Genomic DNA, 20,513 nt, shown 5'->3' with positions numbered 1-20,513 from the left:
CAGAGCCAAACTAAAATTGCCTTTGATCACTCAAACCCCAGTGCAGAAAAAGTAGGCCTACGGCCTTGTTTTAGGCCATTTTTCGTTAGTCTTGCCACTTAGAAATTCGTAGTAATCCAGTTGTTGATTTTAATTACACTGCTATTTTACTGATTTTTGGCTTTTGCAAATGAAAAACATATATATTCATAGAGACAAGAGTCACGATAGGGAAATCCATAAAGATGAAAAATTTGATAGAGAAATGGAAAGGAGAGCATCTAGTATTTACAAGAAGGTGTATTAGAATGATATAATCAAATCTGTGTACCACAAATGATGAAAATCATTTCAAAACAGATGTAAAGGAACTATTAAAATGTAATCTAGTTTAACTGAAAATGGTGGTGGATGTTTTTCTTTTTTTCTGTTTAAAACAGCTAAAAGTGATCCTGTACATAAGCCAGATGGTGTCATAACAAAGAAAACCAGAATTTGTCTATCCTACCCCAGAAAGGGAACCTGTCAGCTTTAGTTTTGTCCAGCAGTCTTGGATTGGCATATCACCCATCTGAGGTTCCCCTCTCCCTTGTTATTTAAAGAAGCTGTTTTGCAAGTTCGTCTGGCTGTTAATATCAACACAGAAATCAGGGAGCGAAACCCATGTGGATCATATCATGTCACTCAGTAACTATCTTTTCAAGAAGCAGAGTGAACCAACTGAAATGGGCAGCTTGGCAACTGGCCCGATTTCTTGAGTTTAATAGATGAAGTCAAGAGCTAAGTGAGGAGGCAGTGACCAAGATGAGAAAGTAGGTGGACATTCCCCCCTGCACTCAGGGTAGGAGAACAAAATCAACAGAACAGAGGTGTACCAAAGGACTATATGAAACCAGTGTCCCAGAAGCACACCCTAAGTTCACGGGTGGCAGCCTATTGCAGTCACACCAACCAGACCTTTCCAAAGGAAACCATGGTTTTGTAGAGAATCTCAATGTCTCAGCCTCCCTCTGATTGAGAGGCAGCAACAATGGTGGTGAATCTGAGTGAGTATGGCCAATGTCAGAGCCCAGCAGAAGCAGCAGACAAGGATGATGAGTAAACTCACCAGATGGTGCCCATCTGGCTTTCGGCTTTGCCTATGAAGACTTTAATTTAGTAATCATAGTCTCCTCTTGGTTCCTTCTCTCTTCATCCCATGACTTCTGCAGGTGGATATGTTGGATGCCAAGGAGAGCATTTACAGAGTTTCTGATTCTGGTGCCTGCATTCTTGCCATTTTGCTAATCGAGTTTGCTCTTCAACCCTGATCTGGGTAGCCCCTTTAGTCTCTGAAGAATGAAGTGGGCATTTCTCCACATGGTAGGAGAGTATCCTCTCTGGGGGACAAGGGCAAGATGCCCAGCTTTTCTAATCCTGTTGATGCCTTCTTTCCAGTTTGTCTAAGGGCTCCAGCGATCTGGCAGTTGAGGAGAGACATTTGGTAAGAAGACTTTGAGACTACTGGCATATAGAAATAGACGTCAGGGCTGCTGGCCTCCTAGCTTTCTTGGTGGTGGGGGCTCTTAACAGAGAGTCTGTGAAGATGCCCAGAGAAGTGAACAAGCTTCAACACTATGACTAAAATGCAGTGTGATGAAGTTCGGGCCCACAAAACACTGAGGAGAGGGTGGAGGAAGCTTGTGGCCTCGTGAAATCTGACAGAAAGCATTATTCAGGTCTTTTAAAGGTGGGGAAAAGGTGGTGGCAGTGAGGGGTCAACTATTCAGTGTCCTAAGTAGGACAACAGCCAAGCCATCACTTCCCTCTGTCTGACACCAACTGCAAGCTTCTCCCTGGCTCACAAATGGGAAAGCACACCTGGATCCAAATGGGCCCTCCCAAAGGGTCAGATCTCTCCTCTCCTTCTCACTGGGCTGACTCTTCAGTGGAAGTGGCCAAGTTTTGGCTAAGGAGAACATTCAGTTCAAAGCTCTTAGAAAAGCTATTGAAAGTCAATTTGAGGGGATAGACAGAGGGTAAGAGAGAAAAGGGTTTTGCGTAGGGGAAGGTGTTCACATGAAGGCAAGTTTTCAAACAAGAGGTACGTTTTCAGTACAAAGAATTGTACTGCAGGTGAGCAGTCTAGCCCTCAGAGGCCAAAGGTGTGGGCAGATACTGCTGATCCATCCGCCCTGTTTGTCCTTTCTCTGTCCCTCCACCTCCAACTCAGCTCTGGGGTCACCCTGCCCTCTAATGCCAATAGCCATTGGCAGAAAATAAAGTCTCCCAGGGAGGCAGGGGATGAAAAAGGCAGTGACTCCCCATGGGCCTGCAATTTTCACCTTCTCGTCACTACTGACCTTTTTGGGAATTTCTGTTTGTTTATTTTTATATATTTTTTGGGGGGGAGAAAAAAACCCCAGAAAGGTTTTTTGTCTCTTTTTTTTTTTGTCTTAGTTCTTGTTTTCCCCAGATACTCTTAGCTCTCTAATCTTCCCGTGGCATTAAGTAAGTAAATGTGTGGCTGGCACATAGCGCAGTGCTATAAACAAGCACAGCTTGATGCTGGGCCACGTGAGGATCATCTCAGATTTAAAGAAATACAACACCATTCAAAACACAGGTAAGAGCCACAATAGGGAGCAGAGTCTGAAGGTGCCATGGGAGAGTCAGAGAGGAAGGGAAGAAGAAAAAGAATGGAAGAAAAGAGAAAAAAGCCCAGCAAATAGAACTCAGAAACATGTTCACGACAGACTGTACATCAATAGAGGAAATTCCCCAAGGCACTGCAGAGAAGTAGTGCAGAGTTATAACAGGCAGAAGACATCTGAAAAGGGGAATGGGATGGGATGGGGAAATGGGGGCTTCCAAAGCTTCACTGTGTGTGGAAATAAATGGGCTTGACTTTTCCAGAAAGGATCTTGGGTACTTGCACAGAGATGATCTCTGCCATCATTTCCGGAAAGTCCACGCTCACCATGTGGGACTTGATTAGCAGGTCAAAAGTGAACTGATGTAGCTCTCTTGCAATCTGCAGGGACAACAAGAGAGAGAGAGAGAGAAAAGAAGGTTGACAAGGAGTTGGCTTCTGCCAGACTCTCCCTCCACCTCTGATTCCAGGTTCTTTTAACTTTTTGTTTCCTTCTCCTTCCCTGTTCTTGGTCCTCCTCCATAAGGGTGTGTGTGTGTGTGTGTGTGTGAGAGAGAGAGAGAGAGAGAGAGAGAGAGAGAGAGGAATGTGTGTGTGCTGGGGAAGAGGAACACCCCGTCCTCCTGAGTCAGAGAGATTGCAATGGTGTAAGAGATTTCTTGGGCGCCCTCAGTAAGTCCCTGGCGAACATTTCTTTCTCTCTCCCTCTCTCTCCTTCTCTTTCAGACACACACACACACACACACACACACACACACACACACACACACACACACGCACATACACATGCTCAAGGAGGAGAGGAAAAACATCCAGGTCTGTTTTGTCTGCCTAGAGAATCCATCTGCTCTAAGCCCCTTCCCTGAGTCCCAACTGCTCTGTTCTCAACTCCTCCACCCTTTTCACAGCATCCAGCTGGGATATTGTGACCTGTGTTCCTTTCTGCTGCACAGCATTTTCTTTCTGGACCACACTCAAAGCCAGAGGGGAATGGAAGCACTCCCTGACAGGTGGTACCAGACCCTAGAGGAGCATATTATCACTCGGCTGTATCAGGCTGCTCTCCCTGATAAAGCACCCTCCATCATTTGCTTACAGGCTGCACAGAATCCAGGAGCTTGGTGAGCTGGTAGAAGCGCCTTGAGCAGGATGTGGGATTTTTTCTTTTGCATGCAATGATACGATCGAGTTCCTTGATGTAGTTCATTCGAAGTTCATCAAAGAATTTTTGATTTTTCAGCCCATCCACTGGAACTGATGTAGGATGAAGACAGAATGGGGAGGGGAAGTATGCCCACGAAGGAGCATTAGACAAAGCACCAATTTTCTGACCACAAACGACCCCCACCCCCACAGGGAGGGAACCATCTACTTGGCTTCCTGTCAGTTGAAGTATGTGTGCCTGGGGCTTTCAGTCTCCCAGGGAGATCTTAGGGAAAAGGAGAGCTGGACCCAATCCGAAAGGAGTCAAGTAAATATAATTTACTGAACCTTTCCTTTTTCTAGTCTTTTCGTGTATGCATTTCTTAGGACCTAAGATTTTATGTCGTTCATAGTCTAGCACTGATTTATGCAATTAAAACGCACAGCTCTGAATATCAAATTTTGCTTCCTTTCTCCCTCACAGAGGCTAAGACAGCACTCTGCCTAGAAGAGACATTAAAGAAAGGTTCCTTAGCTGCCAAACAAACCCTGTCTGAGTTGCTTACATAGACCTCCTTCTGTTGGCAGAAGAGGAAATTCCTTCCAGGAGGCAATCTCTCCTGCCCTACTGCCCTGCAAGAAATACAAGGTGGTCCGTGCCTATTTCTATCACAGAAGCTGTGGAAAAATTCAGAGACCTGCTACAAGCAGCCAAAAAAGGCCTTGTCCCAAAGAGAGACTGGGAGTAGGTAAGGATCTGATGGAGGCTGAGTTATAGCAAAGAAATTGGTCTCTAGTCAGGAAACTGGTCCTTGTTAAGAAAAAGGATGCTAAGGTAGAGTGGATTTGGGGAAGAGGAAAGAAGGGAGCTGGCTTCTCCCCAATAACCTTTCAATGGAAAAAGTGCCCCCCTCTGAGCCGCTGTACCCCTGTGGGCATTCCCTGCACCTCCAGGCACTTACTAATGCTGAAGAGTAACAGTGCTTTCATGCACAGGAATTCCTGGGGGGTGATTTGGAGCCACCCAAACTCTTGAGAGAGGTGTCTCATTCGGACACACTGGCTGTACATCCGGGACTTGTGCATGCGGTACCTGTGAAGCAAACACACAAAGGAAGAAGAGGAATGAGGGGAGGCTTACAACAAGCCCAGAGGGAATGTCTCTGGTTGCTCTCCCTCTCCAGGTTCTCCAAGAAGAGATTGTTGTTTCTCCAGCTGGTGCTTTAGTAACAAAAAACAAGGTAGTTCTTTTTTTTTTTCTTTTCTCCTCCCCCCCCTCCCAAATCCTCACATCCTGATCACTACTCATCTTTCCTGGCCAGGATATGGGTTAGCACATGGAATTTCCAAGTCTCTATGTCTCTTCTGTTTCCTGAGACAGGGACAGGAAAGCCTAACCAAACGAACACAATGGGGCAGGCACATAGTCTCCCTAACTACAGTTCTAATATTCCAGCTACAGTCAGAGCCAGAACCTGCCTCCCAGGCAGCCTGGCTTGGAGAATTTCTAGGAGAGAGGCCCTAGCAATCAGCTCTTAACATAAATATACCAGGATTCACAATGACCACAGGTGTTCATTCTGTCAACTTCCCTACCTCTTGGCTTGAATGCAATTTCCCATACTAGAAATTTAATCATTTCTTTAAAAACTCCCAGTGAAGGAGATTCCACATTGTCCTTTCAAAATGAGTTCCAATTCTTCACAAATCTGCCAGAGGGTGTTTCTTAATGTCTAATCTAAATGTCTCCTGCTTAAGGGGATCCCACTTCCTTGTATACTCACTGTTACTTACCACAGTTTGGGAGCCGTAGACATGTGTGAGCTGCTTTTCTTATAGTGACTTGTGAACAGATCATCACATTATCACCTATAAATTATATGGGGAAGTGGCTAAGGCTTGGACAGTCTCTCAGGGGGAGCAACCTCCCTGTTCCATGACTGGCCACGGCATGCCTCTATAAGACACAGCATCCTCTTGTTGGTACACCTTCCAGTTTTCAGCACTTCTGAAATCAAGTGTGTGTGTGCGTGTGTGTGTGTATGTTTGTAAGATAGTAATTGATTGTGTAGCATGTGGAGAAGGGAAAGGGAATTTCACACCCACTTAGATGGTAAGAACAAAGACCTCCCAGATGGAGCCTAAAGGCTGTAGTTTAATGTTTTGGTTTTGAAGCCACTAATAGGCTGGTCCACAGGCTGAGCTGGCCTGGTATTGCCTGAGTGGAAGCTCAGGACCCTATCTCAGAGTGATCTTGGCTGTCCTGGAGATAGTACGAAGAGGTCAGATGGTGTAGAATTACTCGATTTATGCTGAAGCCCAATTGGAAAGAGGAAGTTTTAGATGGAATCACAAGTCAATTGACCAGAACAGTGTTGCTCTGAGCTCTTTCACCCTAGAGAATTTTTGAATAAGATCTGCTGACCCTGGGGCCTGGCCCTGCTCTGGACTTCATTGTACTTCCGTGCCTCTGTTGATAACAACACTGTAGTCTGTTTACCATTGAAATCAAGGTCCTGGCATGGAGGATTCCAGTAATATTGCCACAGGCCCCAGGGACAGAAAAGGTAGGGAATGGATGGAAGAGGAAGGGGAAAGGCAAGGGAAGGAATTCAGATGGAAGGAAAACAAGAAGGGTGAAGAAAGGGCAAAAAGAGTAGGGAGAAAGTTAAAGGAAGGAAAGGGATAGGTACATGGAAGGTAGAAAAAGAGGGGCAGGAATGGAATTCAGGAGGAGAATAAAAGAGAGTGGATGAGAGAGGAAATGAAGATTGAGAAACACTGAACACAGTGCCTGGCACATAGTAAGTGCCCAATAAATGACACATAGAAAGGTGCTATTATGATACTATTGACCATTCTACAGATGAGATTTGAGGCCCAGAGAAGTTCAGCAATTTATTTAAGGTCACACAAAATGTGCTCTCCACAAGGAGGGAAGGAAAAAGAGAAACAGGACTGATGACAGGGCTTGGTGTCAGATCAGAAAACAAGCTGGTCCAGCTCGGACAAGTCCCTATTTTTCTCTTTGGGCTTCAGTTTCCTCCCTTGAGGAGGCTGGCAGTAACTAGTGGCTCTCAACTGGAGAGTACTGCCTCCCCAATGAACATTAGAATGTGTGGGGGCAGTTTGGACTGTGAGAGTGACTAAAATCCTATCTAGTTTTTAGTGGGCGTGTGCCAGGGATGCTAAACATATTCCAATATGCAAGAACATTCTGCACAATGAAAAATTATTCCTCCCAAAATGTCAACAGCATTCATGTTGAGAAACGCTGGTCTAGATGCATGTAGGCACCCTTAGAGCTCTAACAGAGCAGGTTCCTACAAGAGGAAGTGGGCCCACTGTTTCAGGAATCCCGGGGCTTAGTGGGTCTAAGGCCCATGATCCTGTGGGGAGCCCTGTGGCACCTATTGATGGGAAGGATGGGACTGGGCTAGAAAACTAAGGTGGGGTGCCACATGTTTACTCAGAGGCAGAGAAAGAAATGAAGATTTAGAAAATAGCTAATTAACACCTTGCAAAGCTCCAAAGTTCTCAGGGCTTGGGAGAAGTTGGAGTAGGTGCTCAGGGAGTTGATTCACTCACTCAGGGGCAGCAGAGGTTTGGGGGTGGGAGATAAGCAGATAGGGGGCTTTTTAAAACCTGCCCCGGAAAATGGAATCATAGACAACTTTTGGAGGTCTGGAAACTGCAAAGCAGGTCATGCCAAAAGCCCAGTGGTTATTTTCAGCTTCTGGCTACCAGGGCTGGCTGCGATGGGAGAGGGCATCTGGGGACGCTTACTCTCCCTTGCATGGCACTGCTGTACTAGAAGGAACCACTGGCCTGCAGATTTTATTTTAAGTCTCTTCTGGGTTAGAGGGCTGAAGGGGAGGGAAGGTCAGTTCCTGCCCTGACTGAAAGAATTCTCTGTGGTGAGACTAAGTGAAGGTCCTTGGGAAGATTTTTCTGGCAAGTTCCATTTACAATGCCATCAAAGGACTTCAGACTGCAGACACAGAGATTATCACAATTAGGGAAAGGGAGATTCAGAAAGGTATTTCTTTTTTGTTTCTTGTGTCCTATGGGCCAGACGTTCTCCATTCATCAATTTCCACTTAAGAAGGTTCTATTATTATTAACAAAGGAGGAAACCGAGGGTCATGGAAGATGATGATGTAGGAAACAGTAGAATTGAGATTTTAGCGGAGATAAGTGAAATTCCAAAATCTGAGCCTTTGGCCAAATTCATGAAGGATGAATAGAGCTGGTGGCAGGGCAGGTATTAATTAAACCTGTTTAACAGAAGGGTAACGGTAAGGCCAAGGTCACACAGCCAGAGAGTAGCAGAGCTGCTCCTCCCCACTAGTTAGCACCATGAGGTGGGAGAAGAGCTGGGAGTGAGACAGACATACATTTGGGCCTTGTCTCCAACCTGCACTAGCTGTGTGACTTTGGTTGAGTCACTTTATTTTGCTGAGCCTTTTTCTTCTTCATCCATTAAAAAGCAGCAGTAGCAGCAGCAACAACAACAACAAAAACAACAACAACAAAAAACAGTATTATGTATAAAAAGGGGAGATCACGTTACCATGAGGACTCAATGAGATAGGATGCAGAAAGTATCTAGCATAGTCCTGGCACAAAGTGGTTGCTCAACAAATGGTGACTGATGGCAGTCCTTGGTGGTAGCAATGGGACAAAAGGAACTTCAGTCTTCACAATTAGAGTCTCTCTGCTCCTTCCATATATTGTTGAGAGCGAAGGGGAGGGACCTTTACATGATGTTCTGAGATAAGCTATAAAGCAGGTCCAAAGCATGATCAATATACAAGGATTAGGTCTTGCGTGGGAAAGGGATGGCCTCAGCACCACCTCCCTTGCCTCCCACTAGTTGGCCTTCCGGTTAGGGCAAAGCCACCTCAGACTGGACTGACAGGCTGGACCAATGCCTCACCTACAGGTCAAATGAGCTAATCTCCACTGTCACCCCCATCACCATCACCACCAATCAGGTCAGGCAAGGCTTCTGTATTTATGTGAGGCCTGGGCGCAGGAGTGCTTACTCATTGAAAACCAGGTCTGGGGCGAAGTAGAGCATCCTGGAGTTGACGTTGGTGAAGGAACGCCAGCCCATGGCAAAAACCATGAGCCCCATCCATGAGTACTGAATGACTGCCATCTGGTCGTCCACGTGCAAGTTGCGGAAGCCTGGAGAAGAAGGGGCAGATACAGTGGTCAGTCTGGGCATTGCTGAGCTGAGCTAAGTCGGGGTCTCCGATGCACTGAGAATCGCTGGCACTCAGGCAGCCCTTGAGGAGCCCCAGGAACCATCAATGTTGGCCACTAAGGGGTGGAGGAAAAGAGAAAACTATATGGTGGGGATAATATTCTTTGCGCTCCCTGCTTCACTGAGCTGCTGAAATATGATGACGGAGGTAAAAAGGACATTGCCAGTTGGAAGAGAAAAACAATCTAACACTTACTGATTGGTTACAATGAATGAACTCTTTTCTAAGCACTGTACTTATATTATCCTCACAATAATGAATAAAGTATTACTATCCCCATTTTATGAACCAGCAAAAGTGAACTTGTCCAAGATCATACAGCTGGAAATTGCAGACCAAGTTCCAAAACCAAGCAGTCAGATTCCAAAGCCCGTGCTCTTGATCACTACACCTTTCTGAAGATGCAGTGTAATAATCATTTCTCCCACATGAACGGCACTTTACAAAGCTCTTTCTAGCTAAATTCTGATTTGACCTTGGGAGAGGGATGGCATTACATATCAGCATATGGGTGGATGCTTTGACAGTCACTGCCTTCTCCATACCACCTTTGGGCTCCCTCTCTTTTCTCTGCCCTCTTTCTGTGCTACACTTCCTCTCATTCTTTTCTACTTAACTGGCCCTGATAATTTCTTACCTGTTGCCATCCCCGCCCTACTGCCATCATTATGCACAAACAGACCCTTTATGATCTGCCTCCCCAGACTAACTTTTTGCCACTTGCCTTCTCAAAATTTATGTTCCAGCCATTGTGAAAAACTTACAATTTGCTGAGCACATGATATTTTCTTATGCCTCTATAGCTCTGACGTCTCTGCACAGGCAGTTGCCATAGCCTAAGATGCATTCCCCCTCCCCAGGGTTTCATCTGATAAATACCTGCCTATCTTTGAAGTCTTCACTCAAAGGTTATGTCCTCTGTGAAGCCTTTTCCCACTAATCCAAACACAAAGCATAAGGCTTAATGATTCTTCTTTTATCTTCTCACTGCACCTTGTGTAGTCCCACCTAATGATAGTGCTCATTACACAGCATTGGAATTTATCTAGGTACATGTATGGCTCCCCCACGAAACTTGAAGCTTCTTGAAGACAGAGACCATATCTTCTTATTCATCTTTGCCTCCCTAGTACATTGTACAGTTTGGTATTTGAGTGGACACTTGAGAAATATTAATTGAACGAATGGGTTAAGGACCCTCATTTCCCCCCCATTATATAAAATTGGAATTAGATGATCTCCAAATGACCTCCCTTAAGTTCAGAGAACAGAGGCTCCCAGATGTCACCTCCACAATAACACATAGTTAGAACGGATATGGCCACGTTCTCCTGGAGGTTTTCAAACAGTTGAATTCTTAAAGGTACAAGGGTATCACATCATTAGGATGAGGTCTTCCCTACCAGCACCCCTTTTCTTTTTGCTCTAACAAATCGAGAATTATCTGACATTTTGTCTTGCTGTACCTCATTAGGAATGCTTCCTCGAATTCAGATTAAGCTTCTCATTTTTCTGTTGATGAACTCATTTAACCCTCAATAACCCCAGGAGGTAGGTGATGTGACATTTTTTTACCAAGAAATTTGAGGACCAGAGAAGTTAAATGACTTGCCCAAGGTCATATAGTCTATATGTGGCTGAAGTGGGACTAGAAAGGTGTGCTGATTCTCTTCTTCAGTGTTTTTTCTACTCCACTGCTAAAGGTCACATCTCAGAAACTACTAAGGTCATTAGATTTCCTTAGTCATAGGCTAAGGTCTGAAGTCTACACTATCTAGACATATTGCTCTGTTTTGTTGGCCCCTGTCCACCCACACACCCCCATTTCCCTTTTCTTTTTGTTCTGGTCCCAAGCCTCCAAGATTCTAGAGTCCCTCATAGCATCACCCTTGGCCACAATCTTAGCTCCCAGGCCTGTGCCTCTCACCTTCACTGTACTGACATGCTTACAGACTCGTAGCCTCAGACCCCAGAGTATTTCCTGCTTGGAGCACTTCTGTAGCACAGAGTGCCAGGGACTGAGCCTTACCAGTAGGGGATAAGAGGCAGGGTCCAAGCATATAACATCCAAGGAACTCTTGGGGAAGAGGCCTGGGAGCTTGAACCCTAAACCTCTGAGGTGGGAGACAGTGGGAAGCAAGGAAAGCCTTGGCTGCTCTGCCTTAATCTTCTAGTGAAGTGTGTGAATATGAGGGTACATGTAGGGATGAGAGTTAAACTGTACAGTTATCGAGGAAACTGTCCATACTAATGCTTTTCTCCCTCCCTGAGATGCCAGAGAACTAACAAAGAGGAAAAAAAAAGAAAAGCTTAGTTTGGCTGTATACTAATTAACATTTCTTAGTGAGAGCTGCTTAATCAGCAACTCAGAGGGCTTATTTTCCTATAGGTCTAATCTGATTACAATACCTAATTCTGTTCTTTAATGCCCAGTCTTTGAAGTAGCCTGCATGGCTATCAAGGGACAACTTGAGGAAACAGTAGCCTCAGCCCTATAGATTCCCTTAAGGCACACTGTTTGCCACTGTGTTAGGCTATTCTGGAAAAATAGAGAGTAGTCATTCTCGGGTTTTGAAACACACCGAAAAGAGGTAGTTTCTCTGAGACTATTTTTTTCATTAGAATCCAATCAACAACATTTTTTTTTTTTCTAGCAACATGCAGTAGAAACTTGTAGTCCTATGTCTAGTCTGGGAGAACAGGCTCAAAGTAAGGCCGGTTTGGAAATCTTTGCTGCTTTAGTGTACCTGTGAGCCAAAGTCATCAAAGAAGAAAATTCAACCTTGGGGTCCAAGCATGAGCTTAGAAGCAAGGCTCTTGCTAGTTTAAATTAAGCTTAGTTAAAGCAGTGGCTTAAAACACTCAAGCCTTATAATAATGAGCCACCATTTATAGAGCATCAGCTATGTTTCAGTTACCATATTATGTGCTCTTTATACATAAACTCTACATTGATAACAATTTGCAAAGTAGTGATTGTTCTACCATCTCTACAAATAAGGAAAGAGAAGCACAAAGAAGGCACATGTTTTGCTCAAGGTAACACAACTAATGCATAGCTAGGATTCCAAATGAGATTCTTTCATCTGAATGGGTGCCTAGTACAGTGCTTCGTACAGGATAGGAACTCAATCTGTTCAGTGAGCAAATTATTTGAACTAGTAGGTGATTATTGATGACATGAATAACAGTTCTTATGAATGTGGTAATCAGCTTTCTTTTGAAGCTATTCTTTTAAATGACTCCTGGTTGGAGATCATTTACTCTGGCAAGCTAGATAGTGAATTGATATTGGCTTGCAGACTTCTCAAAGTAAGGAGAGGGCTTCCCCATCCAGGGGTTGAGCCAAGGAAAGCAAGTGATCCCGTCATACAAATTCTGCTGTAGGGATTTGCACTAGGTTATTGTCAAGACCACCATATTAGAAATCAGAGGGTCTGAGCTCAAGTTCTGGCACCATTTGTTAAGTGGCCAAATAGAGCAAGTTAGTTACATCTCTTTGAACCTTGGCATGTAAAATGGAGATAATAGTCCCTATGATTTACAGGACTGTTGTGAGGATTAAGTTGGATCATATACATGAAAAGGTTCTTTATCCCATAAAATGAGACAAGTTAAATGTTTGGAAACTGCTTGGGAAGATCAAACTTTGAATCTTAGTCAAGCACATGACATCAAGACATCAAGAACTAAACAACTTTCTTTTTTTCTTTTTTGTATTTTTTCCCCTCCCTGTGTGAACCCTTTGTTTTGGCACAGTGCACATCCAGCCAGAGTCCTTGGGCTTCCTTCCCAGTGAACTTATTGGCTAGTCAACCTCAGCTTCCTAAGTTGGGAAGGTGGTAGGGAGGGTCTAGTGGCTACGACTGGGCCTTGTGAATTGGAAACACAAAATAGGGGCTTGATGGCCAACATGAAATCACTTCAAAAGCAGTAAGCCCACCATATGACCCAAATGGCCTTCAGGGAGGTCTTGGCTCCCAACTGTAAAGCCCAGGGCTACAGAGCTGAAGGGGCACTATAGACTACGGGTGGACTGAAATTATGAGGGGATTTGGAATCAGAAAGGTGATCTGGGTTCAAATTCTGGCCCTGCTACTTTCTGGCTGTGTAACTGTAGGCCAATCACATCATTTCTAAGAGCTTTAGTGTCTTTGTCTATAAAACAGGGGAAAGAACCCCTATGTAAAGGGATTCTTGTAAGAATCAAATCAGGTAATGCATATGAAACTGCTTGGTTCACTACAAATTTCTATCTGAATTTTTATTGGAAGGCAGGTTAATCTTTGGCTCCACAAGAGGGGGTTTAGTTGTTGATATTTCAAAAGAATCTTTGAATCATATAATCTCAAAACTAGGAAAACCTTCAAAGAGCATATACTTCCCTGGTTTTCAAACTGTGTTCCCTGGAGCCCTAAGATTCTAGAAAAGTGACCTGGGTTTCCTTGGGTTGGCATGGGGGAGGCTGGGCTGGTGAGGCTCAGGCCACGGATTATGGCTTTAAATCAACTGGCTCCACTTGTATCTGTGTGCAATGCTTTTGAGAAATGAAGTGTTTGGCTGCTAAAGGAAATCACGCATCATTGGATAGAGGATCTCTAAAGCTTCCTTAAGTTGCAATATTTTAATAATCAGACTTGTTTAAACAACAGATGACCTACAAAGGAAGTGAGTTCTCCATCACTGGAGGTATCCAAGGTGCAGTTAGGAAAACACTTGGTAATTCTTTTACCTTCACTTATCCTTCCTTCCCACTATGAGTCCTAAGGTCATTTAAAGAGCACTAAAGAGTTCCTTGAAGCAAAATTTGAAAACCAATTTAGTCCAAACCACCCTTTACACATTATACAGATGGAGAAACTGAGACCCAGAAGGTGAAGGGATCACAGAATGAGGTTACTAGCAGAGCAAAGACTAGAACCCAAGTATTCTGACTCCCAACTCCATGTTCTTTCTACCATACCATATTATAAGAGCTCCCGTGGTATGGCTCCTGAGAGTGACATTGAAGACATAATGACAGTCAGGCTAGAGATTATCTTTGGGATGAGCTTGTGTGTGCACACATAGATGAGCATCCTAAGGCATATGTGGGTATGTCTATGTTATTCGTGATTGTAGGAAGCTTTGCTGACCATGTCTGTGGGTTGAACATGAAAACATGACTGCTATGCATCAATGTGAGTCATATGTGACAGTCTATAATGCTGCCCTTTTTCTTGCTTTCTGAGTCCCAATTCCCTTATGTTTAAAATGAGGATTATACCAACCCCTTCCCCATAGGGTTATGATGAGGATTGCATGAGTTAATGGGCAGTAAAGGATTCATAGGAGCATTCACTAAATATTATCTCCCTTATTTCACGTTTCCACTTTTCCTTACCAGGCAAGGCTTTGGCCCACTTGACCACATGTACAAGCTGTCTTTCACCCAGTTCATTGAGGCTAGACAGCAAGGCAGCAAAGGAGTCAGGCTGGTTGTTGTCATGTCCAGCACACACTATGCCTGGTTCAATGGCTTCCAGGACATTCAGAAAGATGGGCTGACACTCATAGCCTTCAATGTGTGACACTGTCAGCTTCTGGGTTGGCTCCTCAGTGGGGCTGGTGGCACTGGAGGTCTCCCCTTCTTCCTGTATTTTCAGATTACCTAGTTTCTTCAGCTTCCGGGCTGTTGGGAAGAAAGAAAAACGAATTTATCATCAATGGTCAAAAACACATAGCATAGCTATATGTTAGAAAAACTGCCTGAGCTAAGAAAATACAGATGTTCATTCTCCCTGGTCACAGATTCTAAACTCCTCAAGGACAAGTGCTCACTCAACACTAGTTGAATTAATGATTCATCATCCCAAATCCCTGCTAAACCCAGTTTCATATCTTGCTTTCTCCCTGATCCCCGGGCCAGACCAACCTAGTATATCTTTGGATTCAGCTCTGCCTGAATGCAGCCTTCAGTACTCATACTTGGGATCTTCAATGAACTCATTTCCTAATCCATTCATCATTCATTCATTCATTCAATGTGCATTCATTTTTAGACCTATGCTTCTGGGTTACAGAAAGGACACAGGCCCTGCCCTAGTCTGGTAGAGGAGAAATAAATGCCCACAAACAATTCTAGAAAATGTCAGACTGGTAAATGCTGCAACAGAGGTATCAACAAAAGAGGAGAACAACAATTTCTATGCGTAAGTGGGGTTAGGAAATGCTTTACATAGAAAGTGGTGTCAGACCTAGAGCTTGAAGACTGATGAGGATTTCACCAGGCACAGATGGGTGAAAAGGGAATACGTGAAAGCACTGAAGAGTGTTTTGGGGAACAACTAGAGACCACTGTGGCTGGAGTATATACTGCATATGTAGGGAGGGTGGCTACTTATGAGGTTGAAAACAAATACAGGGCCTGATTTTAAAGGGGCATGTATATCATTTTAAGAAGTTTGGGCTTAATCTAAGAAGTGACAGCCAAATACTGAATGTCTTAAAACAAGGGAATGGTGTACACGTCTATGTCTATCATGTCTAACATATTGCCAGGGAAAGAGAATAGAAAGTCAGAACTGTTGAAGAATGTGTGTGCCTCTCTCTCTCTCCACACACACACACACACACACACACACACACACACACACACACACACACATTTTGATAGTTAAAGTTCTCTGAAGATGGAAAGGTTGCCAGGCACTCATGTCACTGGAGATGATCAGAGACTACATGAACAAAGGTTAAGCATTCAAGCATCAGACGGGAATCGCATTTTTAAAAATGGCCTTGAAGGTCCCTTCCATCCTCCGACTACCAAATTCTTTCCCATTCTGCACTCAATTAGCAGAAATTTTCTGGTGTTCCATTTCCCACCGAACACTATAAACAGCCTCAGATGTTGTCAGAATCACACCCATAGTTGAACATACACTGTAATACACGTATTGATTTTCTTCTTTAGCAAAGGGTAGAAGGGAAAGGTGAAGGGCTGAAATCCCCAGTACTGTGGTATCAAAGAAATGACAGAATGTCTCTGCCTCTACCATCTGTCTGTAAAATGGGAACTATGCTAGGATAGGAAGCAACCATTAGAAAGGATGATAGAAATAACATTATTTAGAACAACCACAATAATTCAAAATTCAAACCTTAAGAACCATCCTCCCCACATGCTCATAAACACAATTTAGATGTCCTTGGGCATTCTGACGTTTACTTTGTGCTATTTTCCCTAGCATTTATATTGACAGAAATATAAATAATTGAAAAGGTCATAACTCTGAAATCTAGCATAGGCAGTTGCACCAGGGCAGATCATAAACCACTTTATCTCTAATCCCTTTAAAATAATAATAATAAATAAAAAGGTATAAAACAAAGACAGAAGTTGATTCCTCAATTTAAATTGATAAATACAACAAAACCTACAGCTCATTTGTTTCTGGCTCGTGCAGAAAAAGATGTATCTGGAACTGATTTTCAGCTCTAATTAGAAAAATAAGTCCTTCAGTGAAAAGTCCAATCATAGTGTCACTCAGTAAATTAGTGCAAGAATGGATCATGTGTTTGGATGAGCAACTAGAGTAGGGAAGAGGAAAATGGTGGGGTTCGTGGTGCAAGAGAAGCACACAGAAGAAGTTCGGGGAAAATAACGAGGAAGCCTGGAATACCAACCGTGCGTGCACGATGACCTTGTCCAACAATGATTTCTGCAGGGCCTGGGCACAGCCAGTAATGAGGAGATATGCACATCCACTGCCAACTCCCACCTCCCACCAAGGGCACAGGTTGGAAGGTATGGTCTGGGCCAAGCCCATCTTCTCCTAGAGCTAGAGGCTTAGCCCCCACAATATCTTGTCATGTGGGAAACACTTTGCTAACATGGGTTCTTGTACACAGCTCCATAGACTGGTGATGCCTGCAGGATCTGCTCCCCTGCCACCGTTTCTACAGGCAGACCTACCTTCCCCATCACTGATACTTTCTAGCCTTGAGCTCAGGAGTTGCCAGACCACATAGTCCCCCTTCCAGCCTGGGAGAGGACAGAGGTCTCATTAGCCCTATGCCTGAGGTAATTAAGAGAAATAAGGGTAACTACTATTATTCCAGGGCCTTCCACATGCCTCGTGTTGTGAACACATTATATCATTTAATTACACAGTGATCTTAAGAGGTTAGAGATATTTCTTATCCCTGTTTGGCAAATGAGCAAACTGAGGTAATGCAGCTACCAGGAAAGAGAACCCAATAATCTGAACCTGCTCTGCTGACTACAAAGGCCATTTTCTCTCTACTATATCATGTTGCCTCCCCAAGGAATCTGAAGCCCTGAACCCTACTTCTAGCCTAAAAGCAGAATTGAGAAGTGGGGCTAGGGTTATATCCTTTTTGTCTCCCTTCATCACCCTTGCCTCCAAACTTCAGTAACTACCATCAAATTCAGAAGGGAAGATATAGGAAGCTATGAGATTTTTCTAGTCATTTGCCCAAACTGAAACAGATTTAGGGAGTTATAGTGGCTTAAAGATTCACAAGATGACAAAACAGGAAGGGTCCTTAGAGATCATCTTATCCAGGGGTCACAGATTCAGATACCTTCAAAGTCTACACAAGTAATATAGTGGGGTGTGTGTGTGTGTGCATGTGTGTGTAGGAGAATGGTTGACACTCTGGCGAACACACACACACACACCTAGAAGTCATTCTTATAACATTTAAAAATTTTCCTGAAACTCGCATATTCCAAAGTTGAATTCAGTCCTTAGCCACCATTTTGAGACTTCTGACACTAGTCTAACTTTTCAAATCAAAGATGTTCCAGAAGGCTGAAGCCAGAGAGAGTTAGGTCACCCAGTGGCAGAGCTGGGATTAAAACCAGGGCTTTCATTCCTAATCCAGATCTCTCTGCCACATTGGCTCTCTTTTTAACTAATTCATTCCTCCTCTATCTCAGTATGTGCCTCTTTGAGCTCCTTCTAGATTTGCACTGTCCAATACAGTAGCCACTAGCCACATGTGGCTATTTAAATTTAAACTAATTAAAATTAAAGAACATTAAAAATATAATCTCTCAGTCTCACTAGCCACATTTCCAATATTCAAGAGCCACATGTAGCTAGTGGCTGCTCTATTGGACAAAACAGATATAGAATATTTCCATCATCTCAGAAAGTTCTATTTTTTAAAAAAATTTTTTTGTGACCGGTAAGGGGATCGCAACCCTTGGTGTGGTGTCGTCCGCACCGTGCTCAGCCAGTGAGCGCACCGGCCATCCCTATGTAGGATCCGAACCCGCGGCGGGAGCACTGCTGCGCTCCCAGCGCTGCACTCTCCCAAGTGCGCCACAGGGTCGGCCCAAAAGTTCTATTGAATAGTGCTGTGAGTATGAGGGTACTTCAGAAAATTTGTGGAAAAATAGAATTAAAAGATAATATGAATCTTTCCATGAAGTTTTTGAAGTACCCTCGTATAGACTGTTTTCTGGGGCAGCTGTCCCATTTGCCATACTCTACTAAAGCTATTGATAAAGAAGAAAAGAATCCAAATAAATTATATACAGATAAATCCATGGGATTTTTTCAAAGGTATAGGGACACACAGAGCAACTGGTGCTGGTGTGATGAGTGAGATATGATCTGTCACCTCGACTATCCCACTAATGACTCAGATCTCAGTGGGGTGATGACTCGTGGACCTAAGCAAACTCATTACAAGCAAGATCAATATGTGCAGAGACTGTGGGGAGAATCCATAAAGATGAAATTATTCCCTTTTCTCTGTGTAGTGCCAAAGAGAACTTGGCTGGTATTTTCGCATCCTCCTCCCCTAGACTTATATGGCATCTGCTTGAGAAAGAAAAGCCACATTCCCACTTGCCTCCAGGACCCTGATAATGTGCTGTCCCTGTGGCCACAGTGGACCAAGCTGCACCAGGTGTTCTGGCCTCTCTGCCTGAAGAGGGTGACTGTACTGAACGTAATTGAAATCAGATTCCATTCATTCTGCCAGAGGATCCTCTGTTCTCTCTCCACAGGAGAGGCCAGCATGTTGCTAGACAACTTGGAATGCTGGACAATAAGGCTTGCTAGTCTCAGCTGTTACTCAATATCCAAGGCCTTGTTTTCTTCCATGAAGGCCGCCTCCATGCCCCTCCTGCCCCTTGCACCTGAGCCCCAGAGTCAAATCTAACTCTTCCATGTGAGGTACAGGCCGGCCAGCCACTGTGTCAAGGCAGAGACTCATTGGTTTACTTAAGTTGAGTGGTGAAGCAAGGAGAAAGGGTGCAGTAAAGGTGAATAGCTCTAATAGTATGTGAGTTGCTCTGCATCTCTTCTCTTTTAGTCTTGGGTCAGAGCAGTGTTAAGAAAGGGCCACTGGCAAGGTGCTTCCCCGTCCCCACCTGATCTTTAGGGGATTGGAGCACCTGGCCTGATAAGGTGTCTAAATCCTATGGAGAACTCACTTTTCAGTCCCGGGACATTAGACTCCTATGGGGTCTGCCTCCACAGCACCAGAGAAAGATTTTTTCAAATCAGGTTCCATGGTGCATTCCTAAGGAGGAGCAGATGTGACCTTTAGGTACTTTTCTAGCCTCATTCTTTGCCACCCCAATATACAGGCCTGCTCACCCATGGGTAAGGGAGAAGTGAAAGTGAGGTGAAGTTTTCAAAGTCTTAGAAAGTTTGAATGCCTCTGCCTAAGGTCATGGATATTTCTCTTTCCCATATCTCTCCACAGAATTGGGATGATAAAAGAATCACCTTCTGTGGTAGGCTGACTTCTAAGATGGCCCCCAAAATTCTGAGGCCCTGGAGAACACATACTTCCTTCTAGTTATTCAGTCAAGCACTAACCAAAGTGTGGTGTGAAAAGATTGAGCACATGTAATCAAAGTCCCAATTTAGTTGAATTTTAAGGGTGGTTATCCTTAATGGGCCTGACCTAACTCTGGTGAGCCCTTAAAAAGGACTGGGCTCTTCCTGGAAATTCATTCATGAAATGAGAGAGATTCAATGTAAGAAAGATTCTCTGTTGCTGGCTTTGAAGGTGCTGGGGTCCACATGACAAAGAAAGAGAGCAGCCTCTAGGAGCTGAGAGTGGCCCTTGGCTGATATCCAGAAAGGAAAGAAGACCCTTAGTCTCACAACCTCAAAGAACTGAGTCCTGCCATAATCACGTGAGCCTGGAAGAGGAACCTGAGCTCCAGATTAGAATGCAGCCTGGCCAACACTTGATTTCATCCTTGTGAGGCCCTAAACTGAAAATCCAGCCATGCTATGTTGGACTTATAACTTACAGTACTGTGAGCTGATAAATGGGTGTTGTTGGAAGCTGCTAAATTTGTGGAAATGTGTTATGTAGCAATACAAAACTAATATACTTACCTTACAGAAGTGCAGTGTAGGGCAAAAGGACATGCTTTGGAGTCAGACAATCTTGGGTTCAAATCTCAGCTGTCAATTACTAGCTTAAAAACTTTGAGCCCTTTGTTTAGC

General features: G+C 44.0%; 1 protein-coding gene across 1 annotated transcript in view; it reads right to left on the bottom strand.

Annotated features, from left to right (window-relative positions):
• Positions 1-2,552: 2,552 nt before the first annotated feature.
• AR (androgen receptor) overlaps positions 2,553-20,513 on the bottom strand; it is a 170,620-nt gene continuing 152,659 nt past the window's right edge. Inside the window, exons 4-8 of the mRNA XM_063083972.1 lie at positions 14,411-14,698; positions 8,803-8,947; positions 4,717-4,847; positions 3,708-3,865; positions 2,553-2,992 (exon numbers count right to left, since the gene is read on the bottom strand). Of these exons, the coding sequence (XP_062940042.1) occupies positions 2,837-2,992; positions 3,708-3,865; positions 4,717-4,847; positions 8,803-8,947; positions 14,411-14,698 (878 nt within the window). The 3' untranslated portion in view covers positions 2,553-2,836. The remainder of the gene's footprint in view (positions 2,993-3,707; positions 3,866-4,716; positions 4,848-8,802; positions 8,948-14,410; positions 14,699-20,513) is intronic.

Source organism: Cynocephalus volans, chromosome X (genome assembly GCF_027409185.1).
Source record: "Cynocephalus volans isolate mCynVol1 chromosome X, mCynVol1.pri, whole genome shotgun sequence".
Taxonomy (NCBI): domain Eukaryota; kingdom Metazoa; phylum Chordata; class Mammalia; order Dermoptera; family Cynocephalidae; genus Cynocephalus; species Cynocephalus volans.
This window is presented reverse-complemented; position numbering and strand designations above follow the sequence as displayed.